Source organism: Carassius auratus, chromosome 38 (assembly GCF_003368295.1).
Source record: "Carassius auratus strain Wakin chromosome 38, ASM336829v1, whole genome shotgun sequence".
In the NCBI taxonomy this organism is placed as follows: Eukaryota; Metazoa; Chordata; class Actinopteri; order Cypriniformes; family Cyprinidae; genus Carassius; species Carassius auratus.
In genome coordinates, this window is record NC_039280.1 from 19666065 (window position 1) to 19685450 (window position 19386).

The following is a 19386-nucleotide window of genomic DNA, read 5'->3' on the forward strand; positions in this document are numbered from 1 at the left end:
GGGCGCTGTGGAGTCGCGTCTGCGGTCAGACAGTGTAGTGCAGTAAGTGCAGGACGCTCTACTGTGATGGTCAGTGCTAGACCCTTAACAGACCTCAATTAGAGTCCATCACGATCACAACTACAAACGAACACTCCTGAGTTATTGGAGAGCGCAATAAACTGACAGAGTATACGGAAATAAGATTTGCTGAAGAATCTTCTCGGTAAGTGTAACTGAAAGTGTTAGCTTGCCAATGCTAAACGCTGTCTCGCGAAAGTTTGTCGCGCTGAATTTTCAATTTTCCACGTAATGTTTTAATCGCGGTACAAAGGCAAAACCGACTGCCGTGGGGTGTTATTATTTTTTTATTACGCAGTAAACAAATGTACGAGGCTTAAAGAGAAAAAAACGATGAGCATGATGCGTTTATTAAAGGATTTTGTCAGGAGATTTCCTCTTGAGTGAAGCGAGTCGAATGATAGCTAGTGTGCTATCGCCGTTAGCAAGTCAAAATACGTTTAAATGTATTCCCATAAATACCAATAAGAACCGTCTTGCTTCAAAGCAATACAGTGTCTTTGTAATCTTATCTTTATGTTTAAAATAACATTAATCTTGTTTTTAGACAACGTCAATAAAAACGTTTGTAAAAGTCCGAGTGAAAAGTTATTAAGGCGACAGTCGCGAAATGCTAGCAACAACTTCCATAATAATTTGACAGCTGTGTGTTGCTTCTAAATGTTTATTTACCTCTCTTATAGAAACTCCTTTACATTTCATGTTTGTTTCTTTCTGGGCTTATTTATATTTTGAATTATATATTATTTTCATGGATTGTTATTTAACTTCAGGCTGTTTTGCTCACGTATCCTTGTCTCAATGCAAAAAGCTGCTTCTGTGTCATATTGTATGCGTAGGTTTGTGGAAATGTATTACATTTAAATACTGTCGGTTTTACTGTACATTTTGTACTGCTTTCCAGTTTTAGTCTCTCTTTGGGCAATGCCTCTAACCCGCTCCATACAAAAGCTGCTTTTAATTTAGGAGTTCTGGGGGAAGGGGGTCTGCTCTGCTCCTTTACCTTATCAAGGAGGTCAAAAAACAGATGGTAACACTGCATGTGAAGCCTGGAGCAGAGAGGCTTAGTCTGTGGAAAATGGATAAATTTTATAATTTATTAAATTAAAGCTAAAGGCTCGTAGTATATACGTGCCAGACATCTGTGCATTCCACAGCTTGATGTAGGATCTCTTCTGAAACAAATATCAGTGTCTGGAAGACTGTGCTGAGGAGAACAAAACCTGGGTGTGTTTAATTCTGTCATCATTTACTCACCCTTTTGTGCTCTGGAAGTTTCTGGAGATGTTAGCAAGAATATTAGGGATCAAAGTCGCCATTTATGTACACAGTAAAAAAAAACAAAAAAAATCTCCCAAAATACAGAATCTTTTACTTTCGTCATGCAGGTTTGGAATGACATGGTGATCGGTAAAGGATGAACTAATGTAAATTTCGGGGTGAACTATTATGTTAATAATGGGCAAAACGGTGACCTCTTGAATGTCCTGTTATTTGTGTTGTGTAGCATGTGACGGTGTATTTACAGTAACTGCTAGAGCAATTATTTGTTCAGTCTTACTTTGAATGTTAATTAATGATTAATTGTCGTGCAGATGTGATGGTCATGTGCTTTTCCTCCGAAGTGAATAGATGGTGAAGTGTAGGGGTTTTCACACCTATGAGGCATTTAAATAGTTTTTTAGTGTGTGTGTAAATACCTAGTTTTATAAATCGCTCTCTCCCTTTCTCTATAGGAAAAATCATTTGTTTCTATTAAATTCATTATTATTATAATTATAACCAACCATTTTTTTATTATTTAAATCAATTTTTCAGTCTATCAACTACAGCAGGTATTTTATAACTTTTTTAAAAATAAATTTTATATTGTTTTATTAGAATTTTAATTATACACTGTTTTTCTCTAAACATATCCACAGACCCCTAGCAATCCCTTGCAGCCTCAGTACTTGGGGAAAAAAATGCCTGTTTTACCTCTTATCGACATGTTTATATATTCTATTTGGCTCAGATCTGACCTCACACAATGTGCGCAAATCAATGAATTAATTACTTAAAAGGCTGCGATATCGTACAGCGATAAACACATATGTTTTTCCCATTCTATCTGTTTTTTTAAATATCAGTTAGGCCCAGATTGAGTTGCCCTGGAGCCCTCTAGGAGTGTGTTTCAATCTCAACCGCAGTGCAAGGGATCGGATTGCAGTGAGTCTGTGGCGAGGTGGCAGCGCGGGGAAGAGGGGGTGTGGGGGCGGGAGGGTTAAGAGGCAGTGTAGATCAGGTTTCACATCCCTGCCTGCGTTCCTCAGGCTGCTGCGCCGTCTGAAGTCAGTCCCCCACCCTCCCTGACTCGCTCTGGAGACAGGATGGCTAATCAAGAGGGAAAAACACACACGGCCACCTCAGACCTGGCCCCGAATGTATCACCCAAACCCCCTCGTATAGGTGCTGATGCATCACCCCCACCATTTAGTCATATCATTCTGATCTAAAAGGTGGAAAACTAATCCTAGATGAGCGCGGCCATTTGATACACGCTACTGAGCCTTATTGAACAGACTTTTCTTTAACAATTACTGAAGGCTGTGGAGTCCTCTGTGCTTGTGCTTCCAGTGGCTGAGAGGAAAGTGAGGGAGAGCCATTGATTTCTTTAACTCTTTCTATGCCACTGTTGGTTAGTGTGATGGCAGATCGGATAAAGATAGATTGGAAGAAGCTATGCAGTGGGAGGCTGGTGCAATGCTGGAGAGAGTGGTCTCTGTTTATTCAGTATGCCCCAGCTGTCCTTTAATGGTATTGATCTGCTTTAAATACACTTGGCTATCGGAGTAAATTATTTAGAGTGGCACCGGATAGGGTGAATTCAGTGATGGGCTGGGTTAGTGCAAAGACAACCAAAAAGACTCCGGTCTGGTCATGTAATGAGTCACAATGCTTGTTAACCATATTATTTAGGGGATTTCATTTGGTTGTAGAGACATAGTTAATTGAATTACACGTGCCTGTATTCTTTTTTCTTTTTTTTTATGACATGCAATGCACATCTTGTGATAGCTGTAATGCCCGGAATGCCTTTGACACACCAGGCCTTGCTTATACCAGCAGTTTTCTATTTGTACTGCAACTAGTCTAATTCCACTTGGTGGCAGGCTATAAGCTTTTGATATTGTCTCTTTGTCCTGCTTTAAAAAGCTGATGTTAAAAGAATAGTTTAGTAAAAATAAAATGAAAATGTACCTACCCTCAGGGTATCCAGATTTTTTTTCATCGGATGATATTCGGAGAAAATCAGTTGCTCAACAGTGGATCGTTTGCAGTGAATGGGTGCCGTCTAAATGAGAGTTCAAACAGCTGATTAAAAAACATCAAAACAATCCACAAGGGATCCGCATGGCTCCTGTCCATCACATAATGTACTTGTGTAATTCATCCATCCATCATTAAGGCATTTTTACTTTAAATGATAGCTTCTGGCCAAAATACGAGCCCTTAATCCATAACAACTCTTTCTTCAGCATAGAAAGTAAAGCAATTTGTTCTGATGAAGTAACAACTCGTATATTTCTTGGATGGCCTGAGTAAGTTTTTGGCAAATTTACATTTTTGGGTGAACTATACCATTAACCCATCCAAGTAACCAAACAGCTTACTTACCTGAACATTAATGCCTTTGTAGTAGGGTCGAGTATTTTGGTGATTTCTGTTCTGTATACAAGAAACAGATGAACAGTGTTTTGTTTTTCCAGCATGTTCACATCCTGCCCAGTTTTCTTCACACAGTATCCAGTTTGGCTATATAACATATAAATATAGACAATGCAAATCAAACCAAAAAATAGCTTGTTCACATTAAGCTTCAACACAGTCACTAAATTAATTATTAATAAAGAAAAAGCCACAAACTTGGTGTGTTCAGAGGTCTTATGAATGGAAAAAGTGGATAAGTTATTTTCCCTGTGCATGCAAGAGATTACATATGTTATGCCAATTCTGTTTAAAGCTGCTGTTATTCTAACAATAACCTTTTAATTTTAATCACATGGTAAATTTTAACAATGTCCAAAAATTAATATTTATTTTATTATTATTGTTGTTGGTTGCTGGTTAGACTTGCCTTTGTCTAAATGTAACTCACTTTTTGTTAGTACTGTATGTTTTGCATATCTAAATACTTATTTGACTTTGAATTTATAACATTTGCGAATAAGAATACATCTAAAAAACACCTTTTTACTCCCTTTAGTTGCTCTCCTTCATCTCATTCATCTTTTCAATTAAGCGATGTTGTAGGTTCAACATGATGCACTTTAAGTGAAAAGTTATTTAAAGTTCTTTTCACAGATTTCTGAAGTATGAGTTGTTATCATGGATTGACCTAACCTATATGGCAGGTATAGAAACAATGTTTTAGCCGCTTTATCAAATCTCTTTTCACTTGTTCATTCCTCTGGAGTATCTGTGCTTCACCTTTGTTACTACTGTAGGTTATGCTGACTGGATAATAAAAATAATCTAGGTGATTTGGTTCCAACTATTAACTGGGTGCTCATGTTACCTTGGTTTAAAGATACAGTCAAATATTTATCACTCTTTTACCATACCATTGTATTTTTTGAATTTATTAAAGTTCGATATCAAAAACAACAAAAATGTAACATACTTTACTGCATAAAAGATTCTCTTCCATATTTTACAGGGTTTTGTGGTACTATGCCAGAATCCAGATGCCATTTGGACATTCAGCCACCTGGATCCGAATGACACCTGTAGCCAACATCCATGCTTACCAAACACTATGCCAACATGCTTCACAGAAATGGATCTATCTGTACGGTAAGGAAACAGCTAAAAAAAGCCACTTCTTCTGACATCCACTGCAGTACAAACATCCAAGAAGTGTATTTTCATGTGGTGATTACATGACCACAGTAGATAAAAATGCTACCTACACTAGAGATGACCAGACTGCAACAAATGGTTTCCATATGTTTAGATCTGGGATTTAATTTTAGAAAAAAAAAACATGTTAAAGTTCATCCATGTGTAGCTGGTTTCCAAGGCACCAGCCCTACTGAGTTTCTCACACACCTGAGGTGCAGACTTATGGTTAGCAGATGCTAAGCTGTGAAATATCCAGAGAGGAATTTTCACAGAGGAAAAATTATTTTCTCTTAAAAAAAGAAGTAATTTGGTTAATGATAATGACATTTTTCTATGAAAATATATTGATAAATGTGTCTACCAAAGTTCCTTTAAGTAAAGGGTATCCCAGAGCATTGTCATTATAAGTCTAGAAATGGCTCAAAAATGAAGACTAGATAAAGAGTTCGGTAGCTTCGGTAATTCCAGGAAATTTGTAGACTTTTCTATATACATATTTGCTCCTATTTATAAAAAAACCTGAAAAATATAATACATTGCAGAATGTCTTTCGGGGGAACTGATTTATTAAGTCTCCATGAAATGAAGATATTTATAAATGATTAATTCATAAATGATGAATTTGTTTGTCCATAGCATAAAAATGTCCTACCTCTGGTGTGAGACATTCCCATTTATGTTACAATAGGGAGGAAAGCACAATAACAAATTCCATTTAATACTGACTCATGATAAACAAGAAAAAGCAATGATAAATAACATTAATAACATACCGTATTTTTCGTACTATAAGTCGCATCTGAGTATAAGTCGCATTTATTTAGAACCAAGAGAAAACATTACCGTCTACAGCCACAAGAGGGCGCTCTATGTCTTCAATGTGGTCTACAGGAGCACTGAGCAGCATCTCTGGCAGCATAGAGCACCCTCTGGTGGCTGTAGACGGTAAAGTTTTCTGTTAGTTCATTTCTCTCGGTTCATGTCAAATTAATTTTGATAAATATGTCGCACCTGACTATAAATAGCAGGACCAGCCAAACTATGGAGAAAAAAAAGTGCGACTTATAGTCTGCAAAATACGGTAAGCTGCGTTTCAATCGAAATTACCCAGAACAATTGTACCAGGAACTTTTTCCCACCAGAATTGTTGCTTTCTGCATTCCCACAGTGGTCTAAAGTACTGTGAAGATTAGGCAAATAGTCTGGTGACATAGGTCCGCGTGTGTTTCTCAATACAAAGTACGCAAATTTCGGACTTGCATCCTTGGTAGTTCTGACTTTGCATCAGTAAGCTCCTTGGCTACCGCTATTTTCCTCACTGCATATGTACAATAACATTGAAATATTATTTTAACACCACTGCCTCCTTTACTTTTAATTTAAATATATTAATAGCCACAAATATGTAGTTCAGTGAATGTGTATTTTGCCTACATTACAATGAGTAATATGAGTAAAATACAAAATATTATATCAAACATTGTCTCTTTTCATCATTTTAACATATTAATAGAATAATTGAATAAAGACCAAAGATTACCTGTTAAATACAAAATATTATATCAAACATTGTCTCTTTTCATCATTTTAACATTTTAACATATTAATAGAATAATTGAATAAAGACCAAAGATTACCTGTTAAATTTACCCAAAGCTAATTATATTTTATGTTTAACCACTAAAGAGACATCAGAGCTAGCTGTAAATGTCAGAAGGACTAGCCGAGTCGAGACTGCTCTCATCGGTAAACACGAGCACTGAGCTCCCGCTGATCACATGGAGCTGATTGTCTCCGAAATCATCTTCAGAAATAAACCTCAGATTTGAGTTTTAAACAATTACATTCTTGCCTGAAATACTTTTAAAACTACATTTCATGACACAATAACAGTAATATTTTGAAAATTATCTGAATAAATAGTGGTTGAAATCACAATGCTGCATGATCTCAACCAATCAGAATCACTCAGTGGCAAGTCCCGCCCCCGAAAGTTCTGGACCTTTGAAAAAGTACTAACTTGCGAGCATGGACTTTCTAAGGGGCAATTTTTAACCAAGAACTTTATTTAGATCCTGGTTCCTGCGTGGAAACACACTGTGTTGCAGCCCAAAGTCCCTAGTTCCTGGGTAAAGTTCCAGCTGTGGAAATGGGGCTATAATGCTGTAATGATAGATACCAACAGTAATCAAGACACATCAAGCAGTCAGCCATTTGAAATAATTTTGGGGTAATTAGTCCAGTTATAAAGCACAACGATCAAATCTGCTTCTTCAATGAGTTTCGTGTTTCACAGACGAGCTGTTCAGATTTTAGTTAGTCAAGCTGAGTTTCTTAACGTCTCTGCCAAAATGTTCTCAAATTTTGGAGGCTTTGTTTTAGAAATGGTGTCTCAACCCAATACCCCTCCAAGAGGAATCTGGCCGAAGGAGCTCATATTGCACCCAAGTGCTCCACAGATTAACTTTTGTTCTTCTCCTGTGATCCACTGCTGTGTCACTAGTCTTGTGCTACTTTTAAAGTCTCTGCTTGACTTACTCTCTGCGATGCAGCTGCTTGACAGTGATTGGTGTTGTGTCAGGAAGAGATTTGGGACTTCAGTGAAGATGATAGAAGAGAGAGAGTTGGTCGTGGGGCACATCTCAATGTGCCTAAGTATTCTTATGTTAATCCTTTCCTGGGATGAGGCGCAAAGCAGCCAAGCAAACAATGGCAACGGAGCCAGAAAGTCTGCCCTGCAGTCTAGCAGGCCTTGAAAGGCATGTTGGGCATAGAGCCGACACTGAGTGAAGGCAGCCTCCAGTACTGGGAGCCCTGCTGTAAGGAGGGGCCCCAAGAGGGACCAGAGACCCAGGCCAAGGGAGCGGGGGTGAGGGGGAGACAAACACCAGACCACTCTGCTCCTCATGCAGGCTGTAGTTAGAACTGATACGAGAGGCAAAGTGAGATTTATAATATTATTTCTTCTAGTTGTAACCCCTGCCCAAACCGTCTGTATGTTGTTGCAATTTATGTCATTAATGTTGGCTTGTTGACGTGAGGGAACCCTTGAATTATGTTCTGCACATTATGACTCCTTCCTCTGGGATCGAGAGAGATTCATGGTCAAGTATGAAGCCTAAAGTTTACTTTGGCTGACTGCATTCTGTGCACTGTGTGATGTCAATTTTGTGTCAGTGTGGATAGTGTGTGTACAACAGCGCACACGTAAAGTGAAATGTTGAGACAGAAGAGTGCCAAACTCGTCCATCTGTGCCCATCTAGTACACAAAATAAGCAGAATTCAGAAAATGAAGCATAGCCAGGCCTTCAGGTTGACTCCAAAGGTGCACCATAGTTACACATCCCCATACAATACCCCTATTCATTCAGCCTCCTAACATAAATTTATGGCGCCATCACAGCCTTTCAGAGGGCAAAGCTCCAGGAGCGTCTACTGAAACATAGAGTGCCTTATATATTGCTTTTTAAGATCTGTGATTCTTTTGAAGCAATAATCGTGATAGATGTCCATTCAAGACACATGATCACTGAACTTGTTTTATTTGAAAGTCTTTGAGGTTTAGCAGTAGATTTAATTTGTCTAATATTAGAAGTATAGTAAGCTGTTTTCAGGGGTGTCCTTCTCTCCACACTGTGTGCGTGTGTGTGTGTGTGTGTGTGTAGATCCGATCATGTGATTCTGGTTCTTTCAATACTGGTGGCTGATACCTCTAAACAGTCTCCTGTACTGATACCTCTCTTTCCACTCTTTCTTCAACCATGAATGTTGTGGGTTTTTAGCCCATATTTCATTCCTAAAGCAAAAGACAAGTTGTTATTTTCTGCATCTCGTTATATGATTTCTTCACCTAATCAGTGTACACTGATAAATTTAACAAATCTCTTTACACCGTTCTTTTTTCTAATGTGTTTGAAAGTGATCCCACCTGGTAAGTTGTGAGGCATCATCTTTGCAGCAGGCCTCAGAGCTAGCCTCAGACTCTTGTCTCTGTGTGTAGGTGCCTTCACAGCTATCTTGTCCCCTTGCTTTGAAGAGGCTAGCTTTGTTCCCTTGTTATCCGGTCAGGGATGTGTGAAAGTGGGGCAGAGGTCGGGGCTCTTTGTCCACTTTGGGCAAATCAGAAGTGACAGACACCGGCCCGCTTCGCCACTAATTTGCCCCCCCCCAGGACAGACTTCGCTCAAGGCCACTAATTGCAGCAAGACGCACAGGCCTACAAGGGAACAGACACATCACGTTATTAACGCTGGAAGGGGCCAACGGGGTAATTGCGGAACATCCTTCATCAAATTATTTGGGCATTTTTCAGCATTCAAGAGTAGCGCCGGCCTGACGGGTTCAGGGGTCAATCCCAGAAAAAACAAGGGGGCAATGATGTTCAGTGCTGCCAAGAAAAATGACCGCACTACTTAATCAAATCTGCTTTTTCCTTGAAATACGGAGTAATTATTAAGCTATAGATGATTTTAGAATTTTTGTGTTTTAACTCGTCTAGAAAGATGCATTGAGACATGATCTGCTCATCACTTTGTTTCTTTTATTATTTTAGTGCCGTGGACCCCATGAGGAGTGATCTCTGAGTGTCTAGTGCCATCATCATCACCCCCCAGCTCTTCCTCTCATTCTCTGCATCTCTTCAGCCATAATCACTACTTCTGCACCTGTACGTTAGTGTTCACTGGGATTCGAGGAGCATAAGCAGCCGTCATCACTGATCTCATCCTCAGCCCAAAGGTTACGACGCCGCTGTTTGACGATGACTCGGCTTTTGTATGTCACTGTGGTTTTGGCCAAACTCTGCCTGCTTCTGAGGCTCTGTGCTGGAGGTAAGGGTGTTTTCTTTTCTTCACACCTGTGTTCTTGTCTTCATCTTAATTTACAGTAGCTTTAGCTTATATCTAGTGTTGTCACGGTACCAAAATTTCAGTATTCGGTACCGATATCAGTGAAAATCCACGGTTCTCGGTACCAATTTTGGTACCAAAGCAAAACACAAAAATATGCTTATTTAAAAAAAAAATAAAACTAAAACTAAAAATAAAACCGATGCCATTCTTTCATATTTATTTAAAATTGTGTTTAAAGTTTTTCTACAAGTTATATAATTATGAAAAACAGTAAACAAGTTTCACCCAATTTTAATTTGTCTTTTAACTTATGAAATTATGAACACATTTTATTTTTGCTAAATAAAGGGGATTTGCTATTAAAATTAAAACATGGAAGAAATATTGTGATTTATTTCTTTAAAAAATAAAGTTTTATAAAAATTTTCAACAGTAGTAGCAGTATTACATACATTTTACTAAATAATAATAATATTTCTAGCACAATGCCTTTATGTAAAAATTAACTTTTAGGCCTAATGAATGCATATTTGTCATTTTAACTGAACTTAAGACTGATGCTTAAGATATTTTTGGTCATTGAGGGTTTCTGTAAAAAAAATCGTAATAGATCATATTAATTATTATTAAAAGATAATACTACTACTAATTCTACTATCATACTAATGTATATACAATGCACTATGAATTGATGAGCTGCTGGGTTCATGAATATTAATCACGTTGTCTGCGTTCGGTCAAACTGATTTGCTGAAATCATAACACGGACGGTACTATTCAACGCCAGCCAATGAAATTGCCATTTGCGCATTAGCTCCGCCCACTACCGGAGTAACCGGTATGTCTTCTGCTTGTTCGAAAATGAATAATTCTAAATGAACTCCATTATTTTGACAGGAGAAGACAAAGAATAGTTTACATATAGTGTGTCGATCCAGCGTGGTAAGACTCTTGCTCTCTCTCTCTTTACATGTGTGAGAAACAGTTCTATCAGTAAAGCGACGGTGAGTCGTGCGTCTTCACAAAGAGTTTACAGAGCATCAAATACAGGTGCACTATGCGTCCATTGAGATGAACTGAAAAGTTCAGATCGATTGATGGAGGGAGAACTCTGAAGCTCAGATGCTGAAATTAATGCAAGCGTCATGCGCTTCAGTCTATGTAGTAAACAAACCCATTCATTAATTCACACAGAGACGCGCAGAACACGGATTCATATTTCAAACAACTTTTGCGGCTTAACATTTACAGATACTGGTCCATATGGGGATTTGATTTGACTAATTTATGCTAACTTTGACAAATTCCATGACTGTCCATATTAAAATGTAAGTTTCATTTTCATGACTGGATTTTGAGATTCCGTCCTCGTTTTCTGCTTCACGGAAATCATAGCGCTGAACCGGGTTTGAACAGGACCTCGGTACTTAAAGAAACTTGGTACCGTCACATTTACATTTTTTTAGTACCGACTTGGTATCGAAGTACCGGGTCTTTTGACAACACTACTTATTCATACAATATCCATACTCTTATTATAAACCAAGCACAGGCTCAAGCATATAAGTGGCATTCGAACAAGGTGATAGGTGCAACTTCTCTATGCAAACTCTGCTCTGAGATTTGTTATATGAGCAGTCCACATAAATATGATCTCCAGAGCTACTGTGAGAGCTCACCTCAAGCATTTCAATATTTAATTCTGAATGCAGAGTTTATCAAATACTCATTAAATGCATACAGACCCTTTTGAAGAAATTAAGAAATACATAGCGGTTATATGGTAACATAATAGTAATCGAAATTAGCATACAATATCACACAGAATGGCCGTAACTATAGTCTCATGCCACAGGCAATTTAATTCCACAGACAGGACTTTATTTTACAAAAAATAAGAATGCGTTGCTTTGTTTCATGCTGGACAGGGACCACATGTGCCCATCTTAACGTTTCCATATGCTTAATAACGTTATGTTTACTGATGTCAAAAAAATACTGATACCTTTGTTTAATAAAAACGCCCTCCCTGAGACAAACTAACTGATGGTTGCCCGCGGACAATCAATGAGCTGTGAAGGCAAACAGCAGCAAACGATAACTCTGAAAGCAGTTTAAAAATTAGTTTGCATTGAAAAGCCTACTGCTTTATATTTTAGCTTAGATTGTTTGCTAACATATTTTAACTCTGAACTGCGTAAAACTATACTTTGTTCTCCGAGTTAGAACCCCCTCAGATATATCCGAGGTGTGTTTACTCATGCCAGGGAGTTCAAAAGACATCTTTCCCGTCATGACTCACTCCTGAACCACGAGCCTCTGAGGGGCCCCCCACTAGAGGAAGCTGTAGAAGTGATCGTTGCCGCTCTCTCTTCCTTTTTTAGCACATTAACCATTTCCTCTATGGCACTTCACAATTGCTAGTTGGTAATAACTATTCCAAACACACTTTTTTCTCCGGAAATACTTTTGTGCTGTTGATCTTCAGATTTAAGCCCCTATTTAGTAGATTTGTAGATATTGCCACAAGAGACTTGCATGCTTTGTTCTACACTGACTATAGAACTTCAGTGATCTTAAAAAAAATTATTACTTTTTATTCACCTACATTTTTGATTTTAACAAATAAAGCATTTATTTATTTGTTTGTTTTAAAGTGTATGTTTGAGAAGTTTTAAATGAATCATATTTAGTCCACACTTGGATTCAACCCATGCCACTGCAGATGAACTCTATTTTTTAAAAGCCTGGTCTTTTATTCAGTTTTGATCAGTTAGTTGAGAGAAAGAAAAGTGGTCTTTTAACATGCCAAGTAGTCAGATTTTCAAACAGCTCAGTTTTCCTTTGGAGTTCGTATTATATCAAACATCAGTCTAATGTCCTTGTCAGTGTATTTTTGTACAGATGCAGCAGAAAAGTAGGAGATGGTTGAAATCTGAGACCGCGTGAAGGCGAGGACATTTGACTTCTCAATGCGCTGTTGTTTCTCTCAGTGTTACAGTTGTGTAACGGCTAGTTAAATACCTCTATAGTACATCTTTTTTACCTTGCTCATCAAATGCACCCCTGAGATGTAATTTCAGGCAGGTGTCTGCACCTCTGAAACATAATCTTCAAGAAACAGAGAGGTGACATTGGCGACTGAAAGCCCTCAATTGCCTCCAGTAGTGCAAAGTGCTTTTTTCCCCCAAGTAATTGTGCACTTGTACCTGGATTGAATAGTGAATGAAGTTAGCACTCCTCCTAGGGGAGAAGAAAACGTGTTTTAAATGCAGGCAGGCATTTAATTTAGTGAGGTGAACAAATTAAATGCATGTAAAATTGCCCTAGAAATGACACAGACAATTTATTTCAGTAAACTGACTTAATAACACTATATTTAATTCACAGTCTTCCAAGTTCAATTTCAAGTGGCGTGTGTGAGGATTAATGTGAAGTGGGATGTAGTCAATGAAACAATGCATAGCTGTGAAGAGAAACTGTGTAATTCAGCTTTGCTGTAGACTGAAATCTATTTATTTATTTCATTTTCCTCCCTTTGCTCTTTTTCTCAAGTTAGAGAGAGAGGGTAATGGTGTGTATCTGCTGGAGAGTCTCATTATGGGGGGATGATCTGCCAGACCTCAGACTCCACTGTAACTGGCGGCAAAATTAGGCACACATGTGAATGTGGAGGCTCTAATGGGCTCCTCTGACACATCAGTCATCGCCCACAACCAGTCACAGGCCAGCAGTGGACAGAGATTCTTTGCCCAGTCAGAAGGACTGCTTACAGCTATCTTGAAGGGTTTTGAAGTCCTAACATTGTTAGTTGCACTTTTCTGGCACGCCCATAGATTTTTGTGCAGTTACAATGAAAACCAGATTCAAGATCCTTCAATTCCAAAGTCATTCCTCAAGCACTCACCCTGAGTAGAGAGAATGGAGAAGAGGAGTAAAGAGTGAAGGAGAGGGATCCCTGGGCTCCCCTTTGGGGCTTTGCCCATTTGATCCTTGTCCAGCCTTCTTCTAATGCAAAATTTCCATCTTAGCGCTGCATATCAGTATCTGCCGACATAAAGGGGGACTGTCTCCCTTAGCCTGCATGGGCTCAAGGCCACACAACCTCTTACATTTGCTTTATGACTAGCTCAATTACTGAAATGACCTCATTGAAATCCCTTGCGAGCAGTTGAATCAGATTAAGTCTAGACGGTGTAATTCTTTTTAAGAGTTGATTTTTATAGTTTAGTAAAGTAACATTAGATGGTGTGTTGGATCCACTTAAGTAAGAAAGATGGAGTCTGTCTCCACCCTGAACGAGAGCACTTGAGAGGCTGAGTGCGTCATTTAGTTTGCGGTCTAGAATTGTTCTGATAGACTGAGCGTATCAAAGGTAGCGTCTCGCAGCTTCACAGGCCTTATCTGGACATTTAACTGCTCTGCCTCTATCAGCTCTGTTTTCTCAGGGTGTTTCTCCAGCAGTCTTGTTTGTGTTTTGATCGACGGTTTTGTTAATGTTTCTAGCCGTCTCGCATTTAGTTTTTGACTCCCATAATGCTGTTGGATACGTTGGATACCAACACAATTTCCTCTTTCCACACCTTCAAGATTTAATGTTGTTTTAAGCAAATATTGTAAAATTGTTTTCAATCTGCAACTTTAACTAGAGTTGTTATATAAACAACAGTAATGACTAAAACAAATTATGTCTCATGAACCTCATTACATAATATGGCTTGTGGAGTGTTAAAGAGGCGTTTCACCCAAAAATGTAATCTTTTAATCACCCTCGTGTTGTTCCAAACCAAAAACAACATTGAACAGCGCTGGCTGTCATTGTTTGAATGAATAACATATTTTCCCAAAATATTGTACAAGACAAAATAAGTTTTATTGGTTTGGGACAACACGAGGGCAAGAAATGATAACAGAATTTTCTCTTTAAGCACTCACAGCATGGTAAAATCCATTTTAACTTTATTAAGTTTGATTCAATATTAAAGTTTTGTTTTGCCGTGGGTCATTCAACGGTTGCAAAGCAAACTGATGTGATATGCTTACACATGTTAGGAAAAACATTTGTTCTTCATGATATCATATTTCTAATAGCATTTCTTTCTGGCTGCCTATTTTGTTAGGCTCATACTGTGTTTATATTGAGTTGTATGTAATCATCAATCACATTTTCAGTACATTGTAGGCGATCCATTTGAATTATGCAGTGAATTGTGCCCAGCTCTCTTGTTCAACTGTTTAATCCCAAATTGTTCCCAGACAAGAATATATCCAATGATGCGTCATTAGTAACCCTTTGAAATAATCAGTAATTGTGTTTTAAGAATGTTTGGGAAAAGTGTGTGAAAAATTGTGTTTTATGGTTGGTCTCGATTGTGACAGGTGAGATAATGTGTGTACTGAATTAACATATTTCTGCAGTCATAAAAATTGTTTTATATTTTTGCCGAGCTATTTTAAACTGTTTGATTCCAGGGGTTACTATTATGCATTAAAAAAAACGTATACTTATTATTTATTTCTTACATTTGAATCTTTAATTTAGTGCAACATTTTGTCATTGCTAGGCATGTCATGATTATGAAATTTGGCTGACGATTAATTGTCTAAAAATAGTAAGGGTTATTGCGATTTAAATGTCTGACTTTTATTATATAATTTAAGGGTTTGGCAAATAATTATGTTGTTATCTTTTAATCCTTTTTTAGATATTTTTTTGGAGTGTAAGATTCAGATTCTACAACAGCTTATAGTTGCAATGGAGAAACGTCAACATATCCACATGCTCAGCACTTAGGCTTGCCCTACGTTTTGAGGCAAAGTTCCCAGCAGCAGAGAACAAACGCTCTGAGGGTGTTGATGTTGCATACATTCATTTTCAATAGAACACTGCATTTGACTTGCATCACGGTGCATTTTAGGTGAAGCATCCGTTCGAAAAATCGCGTCACAACATCACGTCCCGGTGTATACAGTGAATACATACTGAAATTATTGTTGTGTGGCTAAGTTTAAGCATATGTGATGCATTGCCACGATTGGTCTGACTGGCGCGTGAGAGAGACGAGGGTGCATGCGTGTTAGTGTGTGAAGGGGTTCTTTTTTTTCTTGCAATTGAACGTGAATACGTTTGCTACTTACGGTACCTTGTTTCAGCGACGCTTGGTGTAACAGCATGGAGTGGATGTTTTCGGGTTCAGATGCTGAATCATTGAAGTTGTCCTGCTGTGGAATGCCAGGTCTACTTTATAGTAGACACATTGCACCTTGTTCTAGTCTTTTTTTAAGAATGTAATGATCCCAAACTTTAGACATTCTCTGCCGTTTATGGACATCTTTACTCTCCGCCATCGCGCCAACTAAATTCAAAATGTATCACACGCTATGATGTGCTTCCTGAATATTGAACAATGGTCCATGTAAATCAGATCCTTTCGCGTCATAGGAATTTAATGAGGCTTCGAGGCAGGGTTTTTGCCTCGAGGAATTTTTGTAATCGAGTTAATCGAGTAACTCGATGTATCATTTCAGCCCTAGTGTACGACTCCCCCTTAATCCCCTTTAAAATAATTGCGGTTAAATCAAATAATCGTGATTGGACGGTTATTTAATTATCGTGACAGGCATTGCAAAATTTCAGTGTAATTTTCACTAACAACTGCTATAGGAAGCATACCTAAGTTCACTGTTATCCTACCGGTCACTCTTGTGACCATCAAGATGTTTACTCATTCTATGACCACACATAATATTCATATATTTATATTAGACACCTTAAAGAAAATGTGTACCAAAAATCTTTGTCATATATTGGTTAACATAGTTTACTAGCATTTCGTTTTGGAGCTTTGATGCAGTCACATTATCATCTTCTCAAGATGCAGGCAGGAAATAAACCGCTCTGGTCGTGTGAAAATTTGCACTAATCATGTGAACCTGTACGTTTAATTGAGACCCTTTATTTTTTCCATATTTGCATAAAGTGCACTAAAAATTTGTAAGGTTTTTAGAGCTTTATAAATGAAAACCTTTTTTTATGATAACTATTGTGGATTAACTGGGTTAAACACTGAGTTCAAATAGAATTAGTCCAAGAGGAAAGTCCAGTCTAATTGTAAGATCAGTAGCACACGGGAAGGCTGTGTAAGACAGACTAGTAATGGGATCTGAAGATGGAATGCAGCTGATAAAGAGCACCGTGTCGCCCTGCCGCCCAGTTTCTCAAACTGCTGCTTTGTGAGTGATTAGCTGTGTTACAGACAGGTCTGGACTGGATTGGAGTCATGCTCAACAGAATGCTCATGCACTGTGACATGATGATAAGACCGTAAGATCAGTAGTGACATGTCTCAGAGGCCTTTATTGAACTGAAATTCAAATAAAAAGAAAAATGAATGGGTGTGAAACAGAAAGGGGCATACATGAATGCACATGGTAGTTGGGCTGCATTTGAACAGGAGCAGGTTTCCAGAGGAGTGAAGGATGGGGAATTTGTTTAGGATTGACACGATACCTAAATGTCATTAGCTAACTGTCAGCCAGAACAGGAAACTAAATCGACTGTTTGCTACAGATACTTCAGAAAGACTGGTATCAAAGTCACTACTTAAGAGATTTTATGAAGAGAAATAAGATGCACATTGCTTCATTTTAACCTAGATTTGTCGTAGTTTTTTTTTTTTCTTAATGTTTTAGAAAGAATTATCTTGTGCGAACAGAGGCTGCATTAGTTTGATCAAAAATTCCATTACAAATTAAAATTGTGAAATACTATTACACTTATAAATAATTGTTTTCTATTAATTTTCTTTTTAAATGTCACTTATTCTTTATGGCAACGCTGAATTTTCAGCTTCATTGCTCCACTTTTCAGTGTCACAGGTTTCAGAAATCATTCTAATATGCTGATTCGCTGCTCAAGAAACATTTCTTATTATTATCATAGAATTGAAAAAGTGTTAGCAAGGTGTAATATTTTTTCAGGATTATTTGATAAATATCAAAGGAACTGAATTTGAACAGATCTAGATCTTAAGAAACATTGTAAATATCCTTACAGTCATTTTGATCAATTAAATGCATCCTTGCCGAATAAAAGTATTAATTTTGTTTTAAAAAATGCTCCTGACCCCAAACTATTAAACACTAGTGTGTGGGTTTCTGGAACCATAGACTTTGGTTTATTAACAACTACTGGCCATACTGTTTCTCTGCTCACCCGGCCTGGCATTGATTGTTAGTGTCTTGTCCCTTACAGCGGGTCAGAATCCCGACCATGTGCTACAGGGCACTGGAGTGAAGCCTGGCTCAGACTCCAGAAGGCCCCGGGGCGACTCTACTGTGGCCCCAGAGGATGCTGCCCGCTTCCTCAGCTGCCACTGCTCAGGACACTGCCCTGATGACGCCAAGAACAACACCTGCGAGTAAGGCACCTTCTCTGTGATTATTGCACATGTTTGTGCTTTGTTTATTGGTAGTCAAAAAAAATTAAGCAGATTGCTTTTCTTTAAAACATAACAGGACAAATGGGCAGTGCTTCGCCATCATTGAGGAAGATGAAAATGGAGATGTGATCTTAAGCTCAGGCTGTATGAAATATGAGGGCTCTCACTTTCAGTGCAAGGTAAGAAACATTGTCTCTTGTGTTTTATGCTTTGACACCTTGTGTAATTAAATATTAGACTTTCTGAGTTTGACCCATTTGATTATTCACAGGATTCACAGTTTGCACAGACACGTCGAACCATCGAATGCTGCCAGTTTGACTTTTGTAATCGAGACCTAAAGCCAGAGTTACCGCCTCGAGACACTGGTATGCTTCAGTACTAACTACCTGAAATATCATACATATTATATAATAAACAAAATAAACACATAATCTAGCTAGCTAAAATAGATCGCAGTGACGGTTGCCAGAATGGTTTGTCTGGGACAAAATCAATTAGTAATGTTAAGCATGATATACCATAATTTTTCATCAATATCCTTAAAGAATATAGGGATTAATGTATATTAATGTTTTCCATTCAGCACAAATGGATCAAAATTGTCAGTAATAAACTTGAATTTGAATTTGAAAAATTAATATTTAAATAAAAATACTGAACTTTGTTCATCATAGAATTAAAAAATTCAAAATCATTCTGTTAAATTTAACAAAATAATATTCTGACCAGGCCTGCTGATTGAGCCCAGGTTAACCTAATGCCTTAATGATGGACATGTGTTTTCTCTTCATGTCTTTACAGAACCACCAGACCCTCACTGGCTGGCCTTCCTCATTTCAGTGACTGTGTGCTTCTGCACCCTCATCTGTGTCACTGTCATCTGTTATTACAGGTGAGATCATCACCGCACTGAAGCTCTTACATATAATAGCCGCTTGTGACGTGCCCATTTTTTCCACATCATTTAACTTTAACTGTAATGCTTGCTGTTTTTGCATAGTACCTTTGAAAACACATGCCACCCACATCATGGCCTGTTGTTGTCAAAAGAGAAACACTTCGGTTACTGCAAGTAGGGGCAAGACTACTAACGATGGAAAAGTTTGCCTTTATAACAGATCAATCTTTTTTAGTTTCTGTTTACTGA

At 38.0% G+C, this 19386-nt stretch overlaps 1 protein-coding gene across 1 annotated transcript in view; it reads left to right on the forward strand.

Annotated features, from left to right (window-relative positions):
* Nucleotides 1–19386, forward strand: part of bmpr1aa (bone morphogenetic protein receptor, type IAa) — a 22573-nt gene continuing 3187 nt past the window's right edge. Inside the window, exons 1-7 of the mRNA XM_026224637.1 lie at nucleotides 1–205; nucleotides 4760–4896; nucleotides 9498–9774; nucleotides 18050–18215; nucleotides 18313–18415; nucleotides 18508–18604; nucleotides 19041–19131. Coding sequence (XP_026080422.1) covers nucleotides 9705–9774; nucleotides 18050–18215; nucleotides 18313–18415; nucleotides 18508–18604; nucleotides 19041–19131 — 527 coding nt within the window. The 5' untranslated portion in view covers nucleotides 1–205; nucleotides 4760–4896; nucleotides 9498–9704. The remainder of the gene's footprint in view (nucleotides 206–4759; nucleotides 4897–9497; nucleotides 9775–18049; nucleotides 18216–18312; nucleotides 18416–18507; nucleotides 18605–19040; nucleotides 19132–19386) is intronic.